This window comes from Vigna unguiculata, chromosome 9 (assembly GCF_004118075.2).
Source record: "Vigna unguiculata cultivar IT97K-499-35 chromosome 9, ASM411807v1, whole genome shotgun sequence".
Taxonomy (NCBI): domain Eukaryota; kingdom Viridiplantae; phylum Streptophyta; class Magnoliopsida; order Fabales; family Fabaceae; genus Vigna; species Vigna unguiculata.
Genome location: NC_040287.1, coordinates 40,058,074 through 40,078,727, shown reverse-complemented (window position 1 = coordinate 40,078,727; position 20,654 = coordinate 40,058,074). Strand labels below are relative to the sequence as shown.

The window sequence follows — 20,654 nt, the reverse complement described above, 5'->3', positions numbered from 1 at the left end:
TTTTTTCCTAAGACAAAATGCATATTTAACAGGGTTGTCAATTAACCAAATTCAATCCTCAGAATTACTAACACTGTTCACATGAATTTAAGAAGGAGAAATGACAATTATTTTTTTATCTATCATTTCAATTTTGAAAAATTTAAAAAGAAGTAGACGAGAATTTATAATTTTTAGATTACGTTGATTAGAATGTTTTGCAAGACCTTGTTGTTATTCACTTGTCTTTATTTACAGGGTGATATATAATAGTATATTTATCTTCTCTTAGGAACTACAAAAGTGAGTTTTTTCTTTACCTGAAAAAACCAAACAAATTTTCCTTCCCTCCCCTTTTTTAAATGTTCTCCGCACCCATTCCCTCGATTCAACCAAAGGTATTGAGCAATTTTAGTTATACCTTGTTTTACTTGGCATTTAGTAAGTATGCCCAAACTCGTGTTCTTCCACTTTTAACATGATTTGGGATTAAATAAAATTGTTTTAAAGATCATTTGATGAACAATGATTTTAGTCATATCTAATTGTTCTTACCGAATTTTTCGTTTAATTGAATTTTGTTTACCGAATAATGTAATTGTACATTTTCTCATTAATGAACTATTTCCACGATTTAAAATTTGGCCTATTTGTTTACTTGAGGTGAGATAATGATATTATGATTTCTAATTATTTACTTTCATTATTTTTTTTAAGGTGGCTTAGTATGAGTTATTAATTAATATATCACTATTTTTTTCTTTAAAAGAATCAATGATTTACATTAATTTTATGTAAGAAAGTAAAAGATGAGAGTAAAAAGTTGAGAGTTATAATATAATTTTTCTTTCAGATATATAAAGATGTGTGGCAAAAAAAAGAAGGTATAATTAATTTCGTGTTATCTTTTGTGTACCCAAATTAATGTGTGCGGAACAGAAAAGAGATCTTTGGTGTGAGAAAGGAAAAGCAAGAATGTCTAAAACTGATGCACAGCAAGAAGTAGATTGCACCAAAAGCAAAAGGCTAAACCAGAATAAGAATATTGATGGTCAAAAAGCTGGCTAGTGTTGTGAAAAAGAATGGAAAGTAAAAGATGTACCTCACTCTCCACACAGGAAAAAAAAAAGTAAGATCCACTTCAGTTTTATTGTTTTTCTTTCTATCCATAGAAATTAGTCAACAAATATGATTACAAATCTAATTGTTGTGGACAGCTTAAGCAAACAAACACGAAAAAAAGAAAAAAACTTTGACGTAGGACAACTCTGGAAAAGTAATTGCACATGAGCTTGATTATGGTGGCAGTTTATAAAAATTTGAAGAAAAATTGAGGATTATGTACGTCCATTGTTGCATTGAAGACATTGAAAGGACTTGACGATAGGATATGAAATTAAAGAACATGAATGCGGTAGGTATGAATTCAAAATGAGTATAATTAAAGTTGAATAACAAGGCACACAGAAAATAAAGATGAAGCTAGTTAGCACGTAGCATGTTTCATTTTAGACAAGGTGTGAAGGCATACATAGGTCAAAACCAACGGTTCATGAGCTTCCCTTTGAGTTTAAGCTATTCCTTATCCTTTTCTAATTTATCCTATAGTCAAAAACATTTGCATGATTTAAGGCTGCTAGTTCTTCTGTGACATCCTTTCAATAAAGCTGCACAGTGTTCCTTCCTTCTAATATTTCACACCTCAATGCGATTCTTTTAATACATGCTTTGAAAAGTAAGACTAAATATTAATAGATGGTTAAAGTAAAATAATAAATTTAATAAATAACAAATTTTTTATATAGATTTTAACTCATAACTTTAATATTATGTTAATAAATTTTAAGTCTAACTTAATATCATAAAACAAATTTATAAGATGGAAATTTATACTCACTCATATATTATAAATTAACCTTTTTATTAATCAATGTGTAACTTTTAACACTCATTCTATTTAACCCAAAAACTTTATTATATATATATATATATATATATATATATATATATTCCGGTACTTTCAATAAATTTTATATTGTTTAAGAGTCGAGGTCAAACATAATTTAAATATTTTTATTTCTTTCTACCCAGGTGTCTTTTAAGGACAAAAACATGAGTCAGGTTGGAACATTGACGTCTATTATGGAGACGATGACGACAACTCCCCTTGTCCTCGACTAGGACTTGTCTCATATTGCTTAGAAATTGAAATCAAACACAGGTTAAATACTATTATCTATTTCCATTATCTGAGGCATGGAGACGTACTTGAATCATGGAGCAATTTTTTAATTGATGAAGCTTATTTTATGTTCCTAAATTTTTTACTTATGGTTGGTTACTGCAGATACGTGTATGGATAAACTTAAATGTTTACCAGGTGTAAGGTCCCCCCAAATATAGATACAGAGATACAAAACAGGTGCATGCATTGTAACAGAGATGGTCCCCAAAACATGGTGTAGCCTTATCTTTTTTTACAACTTGATTGAAACACCAAATTAGATGTCGTATTCTTCAATAATAGGACTGTAGGGGGACCAAAATATAACGTTGTGAATGTTTTTGTGGCATTACTGAAAGAGAGAGCATAATGTGTGTCTCCTATGGACAAGCCATGTTTCTTCCAGGGAGGCCTATAATAATACTATAACACTGTTACACTCACTGGCTCATTCTTCCAAACCTCTCATCTCGTCTCAATTTGGTCTCTTCTTTCTCATGTTTTACGATGGCTCTCTGGAAATGGCAGCACACAATGAAATACCTACGTTTTTTTCCCATACATTGTGGTGCTACATCAATCTGTTTCTTTTCATAATGTTTTTGTTGTACCATGTTTTGTCCAATAGGAGAATTGGGATCTTGTGTTTCTGTGAAATTAAATAACACATACCATATAAGAACATAAGTACGCAAACAAAAGTGGAAAATCAAATAAACATAAACTGTGAAGTTAGATAGATATAGGGAATGACAGTAACAATTCCTTTTTAAGTCAAAACACTTTTTATTCTCCTTTAATATCTGCTTAAAATGAAAGTTCAATGGAAAAAAAATCCAAACTGCTTTACATTTTAAGTAAAAAGGAAACCCATTTTAAAAAAATTAATTAAATATAGTTATTTTTTATTTGTTTGATTACGAATACTTTACTTTATATTTTATATTTTTAATTATACACTTAATATTACAAAATTAATTTTTATAGCAATAAACAACTTTTTAATTGTATTGATTTTTTATTATCATAACAAAATACACACTTGTTAGACAGTTTATGATGGCAGTATTAGTAGTTAAAGTGATCAAGAACAGAAAAAAAAAACGCGGGAAACCATAGATAGATGTCAGCGTCAAGGATCTGAGTAAGAATCTTGTGCTACTGACACAATTGCCTCGTGATCTCGTTATTGTTCGGGCATGGTTGTTGTTCCTTGTACTATTTTTTTAAGAATATATTTTAATATCAGTGAAAACGTATACATAAAAAAAGAAATATAATATATAAAGATGTTATTTGTCTTGAGAAAAAACAAAGTATAGTTACGAATAATCTGACCGTAATTTTACCAATCATACACCCATTAAACATGTTTTCTTTGTCTGTGTTGAGATGAAAGCGTCTCAACAAATTTTCATTAGTAAGTGCTTTGAAATTAATACTTTCCTAAGGTTTTATGCGGTTGCTAGTTATTTATGCTAAGTATGCATATGATTTACAAAATAATAAAAAGTTAGTTAAGAAGTCATTCTCTGTAATTTCTTAAGTATTAGAAATTTAAGTGTGAGTCTAAGTCTCACATTGGATATAAATAAAAAAGTTTAGCATTATACAAGGATAAAGACCTATAAATCATTGTCTTAAGATTTTTGGTTGAAAATGGTGTCAATAACTTATGTGATTGGATTTAGGTCTTATTGGTGTTGTATCTCTTCGGTGATACCTCTCCTTAATCAAGACAACATTAGGTTTCACAATCTGAATTTCAGTCAATAATCATAATTTCTTTTAACCTAGGCTGTTCACTACAGCTGTTATTGAAAATATAATTTACAAGGAGATGTAATTATTGATAGATAAAGATTAAAACTTTTATGATGGTTTCATGTGGAGGAGACCAATTGTTTAATATGTATAGTATATCAGGTGTTGACATTTTTCTTTACTCCCGAAAGAATCGTCCATTACATACAATGTTATGTGATGTGTAATTCCACTATAAACAAACATATGTCCAAATCACAATTCAAACCATAATTGGTGACATTATTTAATATTTTCAAAATGTCCAATATTTTCCAAATTAAAAGGGTGTAGGTCACACCGCTTAACTTTCTGTACCTAAAAAATATTGCCATTTGGAGAAAAACCTTTCATTACGAAATGTGGCTGAAGATTTATTTATTTATTTATTTATTAGGTGTTGGAAAGAAATTCTCAGATAACAAATATCTTCATATTTTTATAGTGATAGTGGGCCTTCAAATGCGAAGCCCATAACTGTGTTAAACTCCATAAGTTCGTCAATTGAAATAAAAAGTCCACTTAGAAATGACCCCAAAATCAACTGGATTCGACCTAAAGAAAATGGGCTTGCCCCACAAGAAACAAAAATTGGTGAGTATACATGTAAGCGTTTGTGTAAAGCTTTTGTGTAATTTAATTTAATTTTTTTTGCATAGTTATGAATTTTTTGAGAGAAATTCTATTGGAAACAAATTTTAATAACCCACTTTCAAGAGTAGTGGAAAATGAAATTCCTCGTTATTCTTTACTGCCTAAACAATCAAGTTCCCATTTAATGGTGTAATAAGATGTTTGTCTCTTTATTATCAAATGTAACTCATGACATTAATATGGCTAATATCGTGTAATAAAATAAATAAGCAACGTTTAAAAGCAATACACAGTTGACAAAAGTGCGCATATAATTAAATCGAATACATACTAATCAATTGAATTTTCCATCACTAATATTAGGACAATTTTTAGTTAAAAAATGCAATTAAGAAAAAAGAAAAAAATAACTTAAAACATAATAGAATGTGTTAAAGATGTATATTGATTCATTTTCATCCACTTCATTTTTAAGATTGTAATACATCACAAACGATAGCCCTAGAAAGAGGCTCAAGGATTGTTACACCCTTAATTCTTAAAATGAAGTGTCAAGCCTCTTCAAAAGAATTTCGGAAACCTCAACAAATCTCAAACATAGATCCCATTACGTAGAGCTTCAATTATAAAAGATTAAGTTTTCGTATTATTAAAATAATGGATTTTAAAAATGTGTCTCTGATCCCAAGTATTGAAAAATATTCAATTATATTTTATTTAGAGTATTCAAATACCTGACATAGCTACACATGTATAAGATTTTTTTGCAGTAACTGAAAATTTGACTTGGTATCTACTGAAGTTTTAGAATATACTTCGCACAGTAAAAAGATAACGCACTGAACACAATCATGAGCTTTCACAACTCATTGAAGGATTGTCAGGGATTTCATGATTTGTTCGTTTTCTCAGAATTCACCGCAAGAGTTTGTTTGGTATGTGATTTAGAAACAACTCTGATGGGTTTATCTTTTTAGAAGAACAAGTTCTCAACCAGATATAGCCAATTTATTCTTCTAAGAATGGGAGAAAGAAAAAACACTTTAGCTTCGAGAACACATGAAGAACTACTGAAGAAAAGGGAATTAGTTTTGGTTTGGTTAAGCCAATGAGTTTATCACGTTCCTTATCCATGTCCAGTTTATGGTCTGGAAGATTCTCTTTGAAGGAAGAAAAATAAGTATCTAGTCACTGACCAAAAGATTTTATTCCTTTTGCTTTCTGTCAATGCCACAATACCAAGTGTCTTCTTCTTTACTCTATCCTTCTATCGCTTCTATAAAGCTGCCAAATTTAGTTCCTGTTTAGTCCTGCAACATATCTCTCGTGTCTACGCAGTACTCAAAATTCACTTTTCCTTTAATCTTAAATGCACCTGTTTATTTTCAACTCTAGTGTAATCTGGATTATATATACCACCTTCGAAACTTAGATACATTTGTAGTTACATTCTTAGACCTAGGTGTTTGGTGGTCTTCAACATGCACTGGTGTATCAAAGTGTTCATGGATATGCCTTCAGGCATTGCTGATCCTTTTCTTGCTTCTTCTTCTTGGATCCACTTGTTCCGTTGGAGGCTCTGCAGTGGTTTCAGAAAGGGTATCAGCATCTTAACATAAATGCTTGTTACTAGAAACCAAATTCTTTTATTGATAATTTGGAATGGAAACATATTTTGTTTGCAGGTAAGGAGGGAAAAGATTGGTTTTTTCAGAACTATTTTCAAGGGTGCGACAAGGTCTTTCGAGATGATTGTGTTTGTCATGATTTCTAATATTGGAATGCTGATTTCTTGTATTATTGGACTTCAGATATGAAAATGCTGGTGCTTTTGCTTTAAACCCTATCAGTTATAGTCTTACAAATACTAGCTTTTCTATATTTCGACCAAATGTAAGTGAAGTGAAGTTCTTAACAGATTAAGCCTTTTAGCTTCACTGAAATCTTAGTATAAAGTTGGTATTTAACTTCATTTATTTCTTTATCACTGTACCGAAATCTTGGAGGCTTCAAAGCATGACCGTTGGATTCGAACTTCACTTCCCATCACAAGACAACCATCGGATGTCACTGAGTTTACAAAATAAAACTTGAAGCTGATGATACCTTATAAAATAAAACATTGGGTTTAAAAAAAGAAAAAGAAGAAAAAGGTTCGTTATGAATGATATCTATTAAGGAAAAATATATTTTCAATTGTCAATGATGGCTTTATCAGTTGAAGGAACAGCAAAATCTAAGATAGTCCAAGATTAAATTCACATTGTACTAGTTGTCCCTTTTAAAACAACATCTGATCCTATTTAAATTTGTCATGTTATGCTAATTTTGAGAAATAAAAGTAACTTTAAAAGAATAAACCATTATCGATATTGACATCTGCATAGGAAATATCTAATTTCAATTGGCAGTGATAATAGGTTTCATGCACGTTTCAATTAAAATTTACAAACTTATATAAGGGTTAAAATTAAATTTGAAAACTGAGTTTAACAATTATTTTTACAAAATTGAAATTTTAGACAAAATTTTAACGTTGGAACGTTGTTTTAAGAATAATCAAACATTCCACAGAGCTAATTTGTTCTCCCAACTAAATTCAAAGAACCCGAAACTGAAAAAAAAAAAAAACTCCTTATAAATTATAATAAACTATTTATTTATATATGTATTATTAAATTTAAAAAAATGTCATACTAAAAAGAAAATTTAAAATATATCTACAAATTCGTAAATACAAAAACATTACTTTCGGATTTAGATATTCATAAAATTATAATTCATTATCCAAACTCAATCATAATTATCCCATTTACTTAATTTAATTTATTTAACATTGTATGCTCACACGATACAACTCCACCACATGTTAAAATTTAGTTCAAATTTCTTCTAATTCAATAGAATAGGATGTGGATATTTTTCTCTGACCTAATTTATATCGACCCAACCTCTTTTGTTGGCTACTTATATTCACTAGTTTCAAATTTCAGTACTTCATTTTTTTTTCTCCTGTTACCAATTGCTGAATAAAGTACGTAAAGCCTGGAACAAAATGATTTTGTAACAAAATACGTACCACCAGCTATCATCTACTCCTTTTGAATCACATCTAATCTCTGCAAACATTTAATTCATAAATGGCTCAGTCGGTGCAAACACGTCAACGAAATTTAATTTTCACCATATTTTTATAAAAAAAAAATCTCAAAATTGATAAAATAAAAAAGGAGTGAAAAAACGTTTCACATTGAAAATTCGATTCTCTGAAGATAAACATGCATAGTTTGAAAATTAAAATAGGAATAAGTTTCTTGAAAAAGAAAATCCCAAAAAGAGAGTGAATGTTCATCTTTATGATCTTTATGAGTAAGGGAGAAAGCCATTGAAATGATAGTCAACACGAGGTCTGAGAAGGTTCACGAGTTCACGCAAGGTGTAAGTGAGAAATGGTCCAACATGATCGATGGGAAAGAATAAATTACTTATCACAAATGGCGTTTCCTTTATAAAGTAGAAGTTGCACGTAAATTTTGAAACCAAGTGCCATAACTCATTAATTGAGTGAGTGGTGTATGCATATGCTGCATCAATCATTCATTTAATTAGGAGAGGAGACAGCAACAACATATACAATCTCCAAATCCAAACCCATTAACAATGATAAAGTGATAAAAAAATAAAAAAGAGTAGTAGCAGCTTTAGGGTTAATTTGTATGATGAGAGCGACCATAAAGAGCACCTGAAGCCATCAAAGAATCAGAGGCAAATCATTTTAACACGCCTTTAATAATTTGGATTTCATAAATTAGTACTAACAAAATGTAGGTTTAAATACTTTTTTGTCTTTATTTTGACAGAATGTTTAGAATGGTCTTCATTTTTATCGAATGTTTAAAATAATCCTCATTTTTGCAATTCGTGTTTTATTTAGTCCTTTTTTGTAATGCCGTTTAAATTATTAACGGAGCATTACAGGTGACACGGATTTGTATTAGGGTGTGTTACGTGTACGATACATGTGTGATAATTAGATATTTTGGGATAAATAAGTGAGCTAGGATTTTGGTAAGGAATGTTTGAGCACTTTGTGAGTTTTGACAATCTTGTTCCTCTATGTTGCAATCTTCTTCTTCCTGCAATCCCATTATATAGGTATGTTACTGTCTTAATCTTCTTCTTCCTTGCAGCACCACTACCAACACCAGAAGAACCATCTCAGTAGTTTAGGATGAAATTACAGATTAGGAAGAGGCCATGATAGCAGCTACAAACGTCTTAGTTATTTTTTGGAATTTTCTGATGTAGAATTCATTATTGATGTACTGCATTTTGACTTTCCTTAAACTTCGTTCAATTTCACTTTTGCCAAACATTGATGTAGTGCATTTTGACGAGGATGAATTAATGTTATGAATTTAACTTCTTCTGGACTTAGATCAATTTAATTTTTTCCAAGCTTAGATCAATATCACTTACTTCAATGCTCAGATTAAGGTGTCATTTTGAACATGTTGGGACTAATATCAACATAATCAAACTAATTCATTTCTTCATTTAACAATAATATAAAATATATTGGACTTTAAAAGATTACATACAATAATAGTACAAATAATACAATAACAACATAAGTGAACGAACCTTATTACTAATTGCAGCCTCTTCTCAGCAACCTTCAACCTTCAATGACTTCTTCAAATCATTAATCTGACTCATTTGTGTCATGATGATGACATCCTTTTCATCAACACCACCATTTGAAAAAGTTGCAGCCTACATTATTGGAACCACCACTCTTTAAATCAATCAACCAAAAATTAAAACTAATTTATTATTAACACAAAAATAAAAACAGATTGTACCCAAAATTTTCTACCAATATTCTTTGGAGTTCTTGCCATCCTCACATCTGCCATATCTCCAGAGCTACAAATCGCGGTTAATCCATTTCTCGTTGAACCACCAACACGAAGTGATACAACACGGTTGCCTCCAACGATTACAACCAGAGGTAAATGAAGAAGAGTGAGACCGTAACATACCTATATAATGGGATTGCAGGAAGAAGAAGATTGCAACAACACCAATTGGGAAAGGAGGAACAAGATTAACAAAATTTACCAACTGTCCAAACATTCCTTACCAAAATCCTAGCTCACTTATTTATCCCCAAATATCTAATTACCACCTGTAACACACCCTAATACAAACTGTGCCACCTGTACCATGTTTCGTTAATGATTTAAACGGCGTTACAGAAAATGACTAAATAACACAAATTACGAAAATGATGACCATTTTAAACATTCGGTAAAAATGAAGACCATTTTAAGCATTCTGTCAAAATGAGAGTCATCCCCAACAAACACTACGAAAATAATGATGACCAAAAAAGTATTTAAGCCTAAAATGTAAAGATTCATTTTGAATGAAAAAATAATATTTTAACTCTCATTTATTATTTTTTTTAATGTAGTTTAATATGAATCATTAACTATTTAAAAAATAATAATAATAGTGCATTAATCAATAACAGCTTAAATTACACGAAGAAATAAATGATGTGAAACTGATAATATTATTGTACTTTAAAAATTGTTGTTCATTACAAATTAATCTGTTAAATATTACGAACGTTAATGGAAAACAGGTGTGATACTTGAGTATTCTATTTTATACAAAAGAAACTTTAAAATCTACCAAAATCAGCTACGATATATAAAAAAGATTGAAAATGCAATTAAAGCATATCCCGTTATTAGACGACCGTGTGATGATATATTAAGATTGTGAAAGAAAAGACTGAATAGTAGAATGGCATCAAAGACGACGAAAATGAATTGTGGGATGAGAAAAGCGTCCAATTCCGAGTCCCGGTTTTAAGAAGCAAAAAGCAAAAGCACAACTAATCCTTGTTCATGCTTATTATTTCTATGCAACAAGTGCAACCGATTCCTTAATGAGCTTGCAAAAAAAAAATACGATATATGATACTAGGGAAAAGTTTGAATTTTTTTTCCTTGGGTGGGAGGAAAAGTTCGGATATTTAGCTGGCACAATGCTGTCAAATAAGTACGAATAGAGTGGGGCCTCCACACGCGCCACAAGCTACCAACTTGATGCAGCCCCACAAAACCGTTTGCCACCGCTACTTCCCTTTCCATCAAATTCCCAGGTCAAACACAGTGTTCGATTCCAACCAAGCCTTTCAAATTTCATTCCAAAACGTAATTGTTAAAGCCTTGTAAATTACCTTCACAGTCACAGACAAATATCGTTCCAACAAGCATGGAATGAGTAAACGATAGCTCAAAGTTCTATCAAATTGTAACTACCGGTGGTGATGAACGGTTATGTTTATATCCACTTGTAATTGTTGAACTAAAAGTGTTTGAAGAATCAAATAGACTAATTTAAATTGTTATACTAGTTTTTTTCTTTTTTTTACTGAAAACATTTACGGATAACTTTATCTAAGATGGTTTTAGTGTAGAAGATATTGAACATCCAGCTGGAGGGTCAATCAAACTTCGACTGCACTGACATTTTTCTTTCCTTGTCATATTACGCAACTGTTTAAATTGAGGAACAGAAAAGACATAAGAGAAGTAAATAGAAACTATCGGATATCTATGAAGTAACCATTGGTAACTGATTTATACCGAAAAAAAGGTATTAATGACAGTGGAAAAAAGCTGGTTTGGGTCTCTCGAGAGTTCACGCAAGACACCATAAACGACAGAAGCGAATTCTATTGAGCCAAATTCTTGAAGAAGCTTCAATAGCGGAGCAAACCTAACCATTATAATGAACCGAACCAAGCATCCACGTGCCGGTCTAGTAAACAACGTACCTGTTTTTCTAAGTACATGTTCGGGTTTTATTTGGGATTGCATTAATCGAGCAGTGTTTCGGGCCGAAAAGGGCATTATCCCTTTGTAGCGGCACAGTTGTAATAAAAGTTGGAATCTTCAATTTTGGACAGAGCAGTGGGCAGCAACGCTCACCAGACACAAAATGGGACAGACAGACTCTTCATCAAAGCAGTGTGGTGCAGATCTGGTAATTTTTCCAGCTCAATGTTCAAAAGCGGTGAGAATAACAAACTATAAGTAAATTTTAAAGCGGGGGAAGAGGACCACCTTCAATTGCTACGAAGCATCACATTCCAAGGGCCCCAGAAATCAAAACCCACTTGCTCTCTACCATCATCAAAGTTGACAAAAACGAAATTTAAATATTAAATTTGCATTACCGCATTCCAAGCGGTGGAGGAAGTAGCTGGAACCGTGACGAGGAGGACTATGGCTGTGGATTTTTTTTCTCTTTTTATGAAAAAAGAGAAAAGGTCCCGATGGATGTTTAAAGTTTGAAGTTTGAAAGTTTGAACCACAAATTTTCTTACAAAAGAATCCACATAAAATTACAAAAAAAGAATCAAATAACAAAAGAAACAAGGCTAAACTTACACATTGAATTGGCCTCAACAGCAGCACCCATTTCCAAATCAAACCCTTTTGGGTCCATAATGTAACACAATTATATCGTATTGGGTGGATTTGATTTACGAGCCCGGAGGGAGGAGCATGAGCAAGAAAAAGCAGAGCACTATGGGTCCTCTACACTCTCCATTGCCCCCAAATACATGCCTTCAGTAATCTCATAAGGCCTGGCTTCTTTCCAACCTTTTTGCTTTTCCGTCCATATAATTCGTGCATGTAAAAGTACACAGTCGTGTCAATTTTTTTCGTTTTTTTCTTCAGTCCACCTGTTCACCAATCAAGTCAAGACCAACCAAGAGGAATGATATTCCCTGGAATAACAAAAAGTAGAAATGGATCCCTTGGGCGGAGAGGAGACTCCTTGCTGAGGCTGTTAAGAGTAGAAAGGCCAATGCAAGCTCCTTCATATATATTCTGTTATGCTTTTTCTTCTTCTTAGAGGTTTTCTGCTCCTGCCTTCTCAGTTCCTCCTTTATTTCCTCAAGATCAGGTGCTGAGGACCCTCTTTGAAGCTTTGGTCCTTTCTCAATCAATGAAACCAAATCGCCTTCAGAAGAACGACCAGATTTCTTAGTCACCACCCACTCGTATGCACTACCTAGCTGGAAGAGGCCTGAGATCATTGCATTGAACTTGGTAACTGACATGGTGTTCTCAAATAGGAGATAAGGTACAATGAAGGGAAAGGCCTTCGGAGCTGGAAGAATGTTGAGAAAGGACATAGCAGCAGGGATGTAACACACTACCCACGCAGGAAGCTCAGCCTCCGGCACGAACATTGTCATAGGTAGAATTATACAAAACAAGGTGAACGAATAGAATGGTAAGATCAGCTTTCTCAGAAGGAAGAACAGAAATATCATGTTGAATTTCTTCCACACACTTATCTGCAAAAACATACACTGCGTTAACAACCACAACAACAGAAACATTTGCCAAAGTATTACCACACACACATACACACATACATATGCATACCCTGGACCGTATGATATCAGGCAAACAAAGGCGGAACAACTGCATTGGCCCAGAATGCCATCTGTGCTGCTGTTTCCTGTATGCTTCATATGATTCCGGTAGCTCACATTGGCACTACAAACGTTAACAAGAAGCAGCTTGAAATGAGTTTGAGAATGAATTACTGGCAAAGACAAACTATTGAACCAACAATACTGAAAATGAGACAATGTGGATGGCAGCCGACAAACCTCAACATCATTGAGGAAAACGAATTTCCAGCCATGAAGATGTGCTCGAACGGCAATGTCCATGTCCTCAACAGTAGTTCTCTCCAACCAACCACCAGCTTCCTCCAAAGCCTTTATCCTCCAAACTCCAGCAGTTCCATTGAACCCAAAGAAGTTAATGAAAATCCCATTCACTTGCTGCTCTACCTCAAAATGAAAAGACAGGTTAATGTTCTGCAACCTCGTTAGCAGGTTTTCATCCTTGTTCACAAAGGACCATCTTGCTTGGACAAGCCCCAATTCATCATTATCCTGCACCACCCACACCAACCATGTCAAACATACACATTTACCGTCGATTCATTGCCCTTCGAGCAACAGGACAATCACATTAAAGCAAATATCAGCTTTATATCTATATTGCATTTTATAACTCAACACAACAAAATAACAAACCACTTTGAACCAAACACTAATTACCGACCTTAAAGTGAATAACCGTTTTTTTTAGAAAATCTGGAGTAGGTTGAAAATCTGCATCAAAAATTGCGACAAACTCATAGTCTTTAATGTAGCTACAATTCATGGCGGATTTCAAATTCCCGGCCTTGTACCCATCTCTAATCACGCGATGCCGGTACAAAATGTTGGCACCCTCTTGTTGCCACTTCTGAACCTCCTCCTTTATTAGCTGCTGCGTCGTTGGGTCATCTGAATCATCCAAAACCTGAATCAACAACTTCCCCTTCGGCCAATCCAAATTACACACCGCACCAATCGATTGCTGATAAACCTAAACAAACGAACACAGACAAGAAAAAAAAGAAACATAAACTAGATTGAAACAACGAATCTTAAATTAAAGTTACTGACAAGAAAATACAAGGATAATTTTTTCCCACAATTTCACATTCAAACTTTACATTACCTCTTTCTCATTGCACATGGGGATCTGCACAAGAACCATTGGGAAAAACGAAAAACCCTTGCTTTCTCCAGATTCAAGATCTGCAATTGCATCCCCACATTTGGGGACAGGCTTGATCTTCTTAAACCGGATCCAGAAACACCCCAAACACAGAACAAGCCTATCCACACTCTGAATAAGGAAAAGCACGATGCACGCATTGGTTAGAAACTGCAGAGGAGGAGCGAGATACTCCACGCGAACAAAAACCCAACTCGCGTAGAGCCAAGCAAAGAAATCCTTGACTCCAAACGCGGGTGCCCACAGAAAGTGCTCGAACTGAATCCCCGCCGCAACGAAATGCCACCCTTTGAAGTACGCAGCAACCTCGAGAAACAAGAGAAAAACGGAAAGCCACAGAAAGACCTTGATGCAGGAATAGAAACGCGTCTTCACGGTGGGGTTCTCCAGCTCCCTGCCTCCGTCGGTGTCGGCATCAGTTTTTCCAGCGGCGACGCGGCGCTTCACGGCGGAGACGAGCCCCCACAATGCCGGCGCCAGGGAGGTCAGGCAACCGGCGGCGCGGTGTGCTTTGAGGAGAAGAACCCATGTGAGCTGTTTCGCATTTTTGCCCCTTCCTTTTCCTTTGTCTCGTGAAACACCCGCAGGAGAAGAGGTCGGTGTCATTAAGTCATCTTCTTCGGGACCCTCCAGTTCCACCATCGACCAATTTGGGTTCTCCATCTTCACCACCACAGGGGTTCCCCTGTGGGTGTCTTTCACCCCCCAATTGAACAACGGTGGTGCCATTTTCTTCTCTGATATCACCAACCGATAACCAAATTATGTTAAATATAACAATGCCCCTTTCTCAATTTTCCCCTTTTTCTAATTAATTTTTTTTTTCAAATAACGATAAATATAAAAGAGGAGAAAAAGAGTAGCAGTGATACACTCCTACGAGTTTGATCTCATTGTCAGGAACCGAAATGATAACGGTGACAGACGCGTGGAGGAAGAAAGCAGAGCGAGGCGTCGCTAGGCCATTGTGACATTCGGAGAAAGCTTATACGGTGAATGTTTTAGAGAGAAAAAATACATATAGAGAGAGAAAGATAGATAGAGAGAGAGAACACTGTGACTCGTTTGGATGAGTAGTACACACAACAGGCCCCTCTCAACAACAATCGCAACAAACGGTGTCTTAAAAAAACTACGGAGGGGGCGAGATTTTGGAAAATGGAAATTTGAAAATGGAAAGTGGGATTAGAAAGGGTAACAGCTCAACACGTTTTTCTGTTTGATTCCGGGAATATTTCTTTTTTCAATGAAAAAGAAATGCCCATTCAACAATAATATTACCCAGAAAGCACCTTCGCCCCTCAAAGTCTTCAACCAGGGCAAACATGCTTCTTTCCACAGTAAAAAAAAAAAAAAGAAAAAAAAAACCCTCAGATTTTGTTCTCCCAACTATCCATTTAAATATAGCAAGAAAGCAATCATCCTGCACTATAATCCCTTACAGGTGATGATGCTTAGAGAGACAATTGATAAAAGTGGAACAAATTTTCCCACACTTCCTTATTTTACCTCATTAAACCACCCAATCCTTTTAATTTTCAATAAACATTCACAACAACCACACAACTAAAACCTTTCCATGCAATCTCTCTCAGAAAATGCAATTTTAGAAAAAATAAATTATATATATATTTTTTACAGAGGTAGGTAAAGATTTAAAGTTACGGAGTAATCTTTGCATGACCAAATTGAAAGCTTCATTTCCTCTCTCTCCCTCTTACTACTCCCTGGCGCGTGAAGATTTTCTGAAGTGGTGATTAATCATTTAATTTTGTCTCTTACCGGTAAATTTTTTAAACTGAAATATTACTATTATTATTTTAAGTCAAGCGAAGCTGAATTATTAACAGCCAAGCGCAAACCAACGCGTCAAAAAAGCCAAAAGGTGTCTTTGATTTTCATTTTCTATAATTATAAATTAATTAATGTGGTTAATTTAATGTTTTTTTTTTTCAAAGCATGTTGAATTTTATATTTCAATGATGATTTCAGGTTTTCAGAGAATTGTTTTTAGGTTTTGGTTGGTGGTGGAGAACGTGGAAGGATGCAAAGAAATCGTAGCCGTCCCGTTCATTTTGTGGAGCTGACCGGGTCCTGATTTCCCTCTGAAACGCAAATCCCAAACACCAAAATGAGGCATTTGTGATTATTAGTTGGGGCAGTGTTGTACACGCCCTCACCAAGTCGCGTGGCGATGGGTACACATCTCATTTCCTATGTTTGTTGCATAGATTTAAAAGCTAAATCCGCTGCCTCCTTAGTCATGCCACCAGCTTTCATGAGCTTTGATGGGATAGATTTAAGAGACATAATTAATAGCTACATATCTTTGCAAAAATATATTACTCATCCCCATATTATGATAAATGACATTATATTTTTTGTAATAAAATTATATATTTTTACAAAATTTATATAAACTAAAAGTTTAGTCAAATTTCTAAAATGTAAAAATTTAAGATTTTTAATAAAAAGAATAGTTGTTATGAATAAAATAGAAGAAATAAGTTTCACTCTGTTAAAAACATAAGAATTGTAAATAATATATATTAAAAGTCAATGAAAAAGAATGCTGCTTTATCTAAAAAAAGTAGAAAGAGTGTTTATTGATTAAAAGTATTAAGATAAATATTCATTTTAAAAACTTAAAAAGTTTATAACTTCGAGAAAAGTAATTGTAATTCATAATATCTTAGAGAAAACATTATTTTATTATTTTATTTTATTGAGTTAAAATTTAATGCGTATACTGATATCAAATTTAATATATTTTAATACGTATTTATTTGTTTAGTCTTATGTAATTTTTAAAAAAATGTGATGATACTTAAATATTTGACATATTATTTAAAATAAATAAATTTAAGATACCAAAATTGGAAATTATAAAAAAAACAAATGAAACTAAAAGAATAAAATTGTTTTACATGTATGGCAAATTATATTAAAATCTACAATATGTATAATAAATAAATAAATAACTCTAACGTATAGTTATCGACGAAATGCATAAAATCGGTATTATGATTGTTTCTATCAGTTTAGACAAGGATCAAGTTATGAGATTCAATGGCACCTGTTTCTCTTCGATTTAATACAAATATATTAAATAAACTTTTTAAATCTGTATTGGACAAGTTTGTAATTTACTATTTTTTTGTTATTTTCAATGTTTAAGATTTTTTGTTAATAAAATGATTTTTTTTTTCATTTTAATAAAATATTTATATATATTTTACTTTGTAATAAATACTAAAAAAATTAAGTAAAAAAATATGTATTTTAATTAAAAATTAAATAAATGAATTCTACAGATTAAAAAATAGTTTTTATCATCTTAACCATTAAAATAATGTTAAATAAAAAATATAAACACTTAAAAATAATCTAAATATGATGATTATTGATTTCAATGTTTTTAATTCGGCGAATGTTATTATATGATATATTTTACTTGTAAATGAATATTTTTACCAAAATATCCTCTGATATGCAACATACATTAAAGTTCTGAAATAGAGGATGAGATTTTTACAATTAGGATTAACTCACTTGCTATCCTCTTTTTGGATATCTCATGGTTATAATTATTTGATTATATCTCAAATATTGGATTAACGATAAAATCAAGTAACTAAACTTTTGTTAACATATTCAAATCGCAAATAACGGATTTAAAATATATAACTACGTATAGATTTTATTTTACAAACTAAATGTGTAAGATTAAATTATATTTAAAATATATTTTTTTTAAGATTGGACTAAGAGTCACTCAACATTTATCTAAACAATACTTATTATTATTTAATGGACTTATTGTATCATTCAAATTAATGTTTAGTCTTTCATTGAAGATGTATATATTTTGACATAAAGTTAAAGTTTAAGATGTATATGTCTTTACATAAAATTGAGTTAGATTTAAAGTTTATATTTTAAGATAATATTAGAGTCGTTTGAAACCTATATTAATGAGTTGTTTCATATCAGATAATTCATTAATGTTTAGTCATAGAATAATGATGTATATATCTTAAGATGAACAAATGTGTTAAAAATATTACATTAACTAAAGATAAAATAAAAATAAATTTATGATTATATATCATTGAATTAAACTTTAAATTCATTTGTGAAACTATATTGAACAAGGAATTGTAAATCCACTTTATCAATTTAAATGTTACCAAACTATATTTGTGTTTGGATTTTATTTTGGTATGTAAAAGTGGTGTAAAACCACCTTTTTATTCATCAAGCAAATGAGGCCCATCACTTGAATTCATATTTAAATTGAAATTCTCTTTCCATTTATTTAAAATATCGACACTCTTTCGATTCAATTTCATCTATTTCTCAAGTCAAAATCCCAATGGTTTTCTATGTCCATTTGATTTTCAATTTTATTTTTTCAAATAAGTACATACGATTTTATTTAATTATAGCTCTTAAATATTCTTTTGAACTCATTTTAAATCTTTTAAAAATCAAATCTCTGATTTTTAATTTTAAATTGAAGATCTCTCCGCAGTAAATTTTTAACAATCAAATCTTTGATTACTTTTTTAAATTCAAGATCTCTTCAAAATTAATTTTACAATCAAAAGCTTATTTTTGACATATTGTTTTCTCTTCTACAATATTTTAATGCTCCAAATGTTTGTTGAACCTTTTTACGTAAATTGATGTAAATGATTCATTGATTTTTTTTTTTTTAATTTAGTGAAAACCATGAATTTAGTAAGCTTTCAATCTCTCTTGTTTGAAAGTTTAAAATGGGTTAGTTTTACAAAGAAAAAAGAAACTACTTTGGTACTCAATGGTTTTTCAACTTGTACGTGCTATTTTAGTGAAACCAACGCTCTTTGGATAGTGATAGAGAAATATTGTCGGTAGTTCCAATCCAATCGCAATATACATTACATTTGTTCTACTAAAAAGAATTTAAAATTTTAAACATGAAACAATTATAATTAATAAATTATACGTCACAAATATAATCAGAAAAATTAATTAATAGTTTAAATAAAATCAAAATAAGAATTAAATAAATCATAGGTCACAAATAAAAATTAATACACTATACTCATCTTGTGAGGCATTGCGCGCTTTTGTTTCGAATTTTATCATAAATAACATATATAATAACTCCATAAGTATTTGAAGAAAGAGACAAATACTGCTTTTAGTAGATTATTCACCATAAGCGTGTGTATTAAATTTTATAAATTGAATGTGATTTTCGAAAAGAATAAAATTTAAAGGATTTAATTATACTTTATAAATTTGAGAATTTTTAATTAATTTTTGTTAAATTTTAAATTTTAAAGACTTTTTAGTTAAATTTTGTCGATAAATTTTATTGTTAAGTTTATGACATAATAGTTATGTTACGTTGTTATTGTGTTTACATGTTGTTACATAATATTTTATTATAATAGAATTAAATAATTATTCTTTGAATTGGATTTAGGTTTTGTTAAGTTGTGAGAACAGATAATTTGACTCAGTTTGATTCAACCTATCACATATTGATTATTTAGTGAGTCAATTCAATTCGACTCACTAATTAGCAAGTCAAAAAATTTTCAATCCAACTCGGCCTATCGCGGGTTGGTGGGTTAAACGAGTTGGCTCACAGACTCACTTAATTAAAAAAAATACAATTTTTAATTTATTTTTTGAGTCAAAACTATATTATAATTCTAATTAAAATCTAAATAAATTTTAATAGAATCTAAATATAAACTGAAATCACAAAAATACAAATGATCTATGTGTTGGCTAAAAAAACAACATAACATAACCCAAATACAAAGTCCAACTTAACAAAAAATACTTGTTTGACTATTTATTTACGGGTTGGTGAGCAAACCCGGCTCATCACGTGTTCAACCCGGGTAAGCTGGGTCAAAAATCAACCATATTGAAATTTGTAAAACAATTTCAACACAACCATGCCTGAACTCGTGGTAAGCCAAGTTGACTTGGAGATTCCAATCCATTTTCACAGTTTTAGTTTTTCTTTTATCTCATTTTAATATTCTTCATCATGTAATAATCATATTTGAACAATTTAAGAATGATAAAATTATTAAAAATATATATTTATAATTTTTATTGGATCACATATGATTTGTTTCATGATTTTGACTAAGTGATTATGTGAACATTTTTCCTCGAACCATTAAAAAATATATTGATGTTGGTCTCTCAATAATAATAATAAAGATACTAAATGATTAATTATGAAATAAAAATTATAATTTTTTAATTTTTCATAATTATCTGATTTTGCAGTTGATATTTTTATATTTTATAATTAAGTCATTATAAATTCTTTAAATACAAAATTATATAATTATATAATT

The 20,654-nt window shown here is 31.5% G+C and overlaps 1 protein-coding gene across 1 annotated transcript; it reads right to left on the bottom strand.

Moving 5' to 3' along the window:
* Positions 1-11,820: 11,820 nt before the first annotated feature.
* LOC114162186 (probable xyloglucan glycosyltransferase 12) lies at positions 11,821-15,586 on the bottom strand. The gene is made up of 5 exons (XM_028045992.1): positions 14,221-15,586; positions 13,777-14,085; positions 13,314-13,604; positions 13,084-13,197; positions 11,821-12,992 (listed from the first exon to the last, which is right to left on the bottom strand). Exons 1-5 carry the CDS (start codon positions 15,007-15,009, stop codon positions 12,363-12,365), a joined length of 2,133 nt encoding a protein of 710 aa, XP_027901793.1. The 5' UTR covers positions 15,010-15,586; the 3' UTR covers positions 11,821-12,362.
* Positions 15,587-20,654: the final 5,068 nt, after the last annotated feature.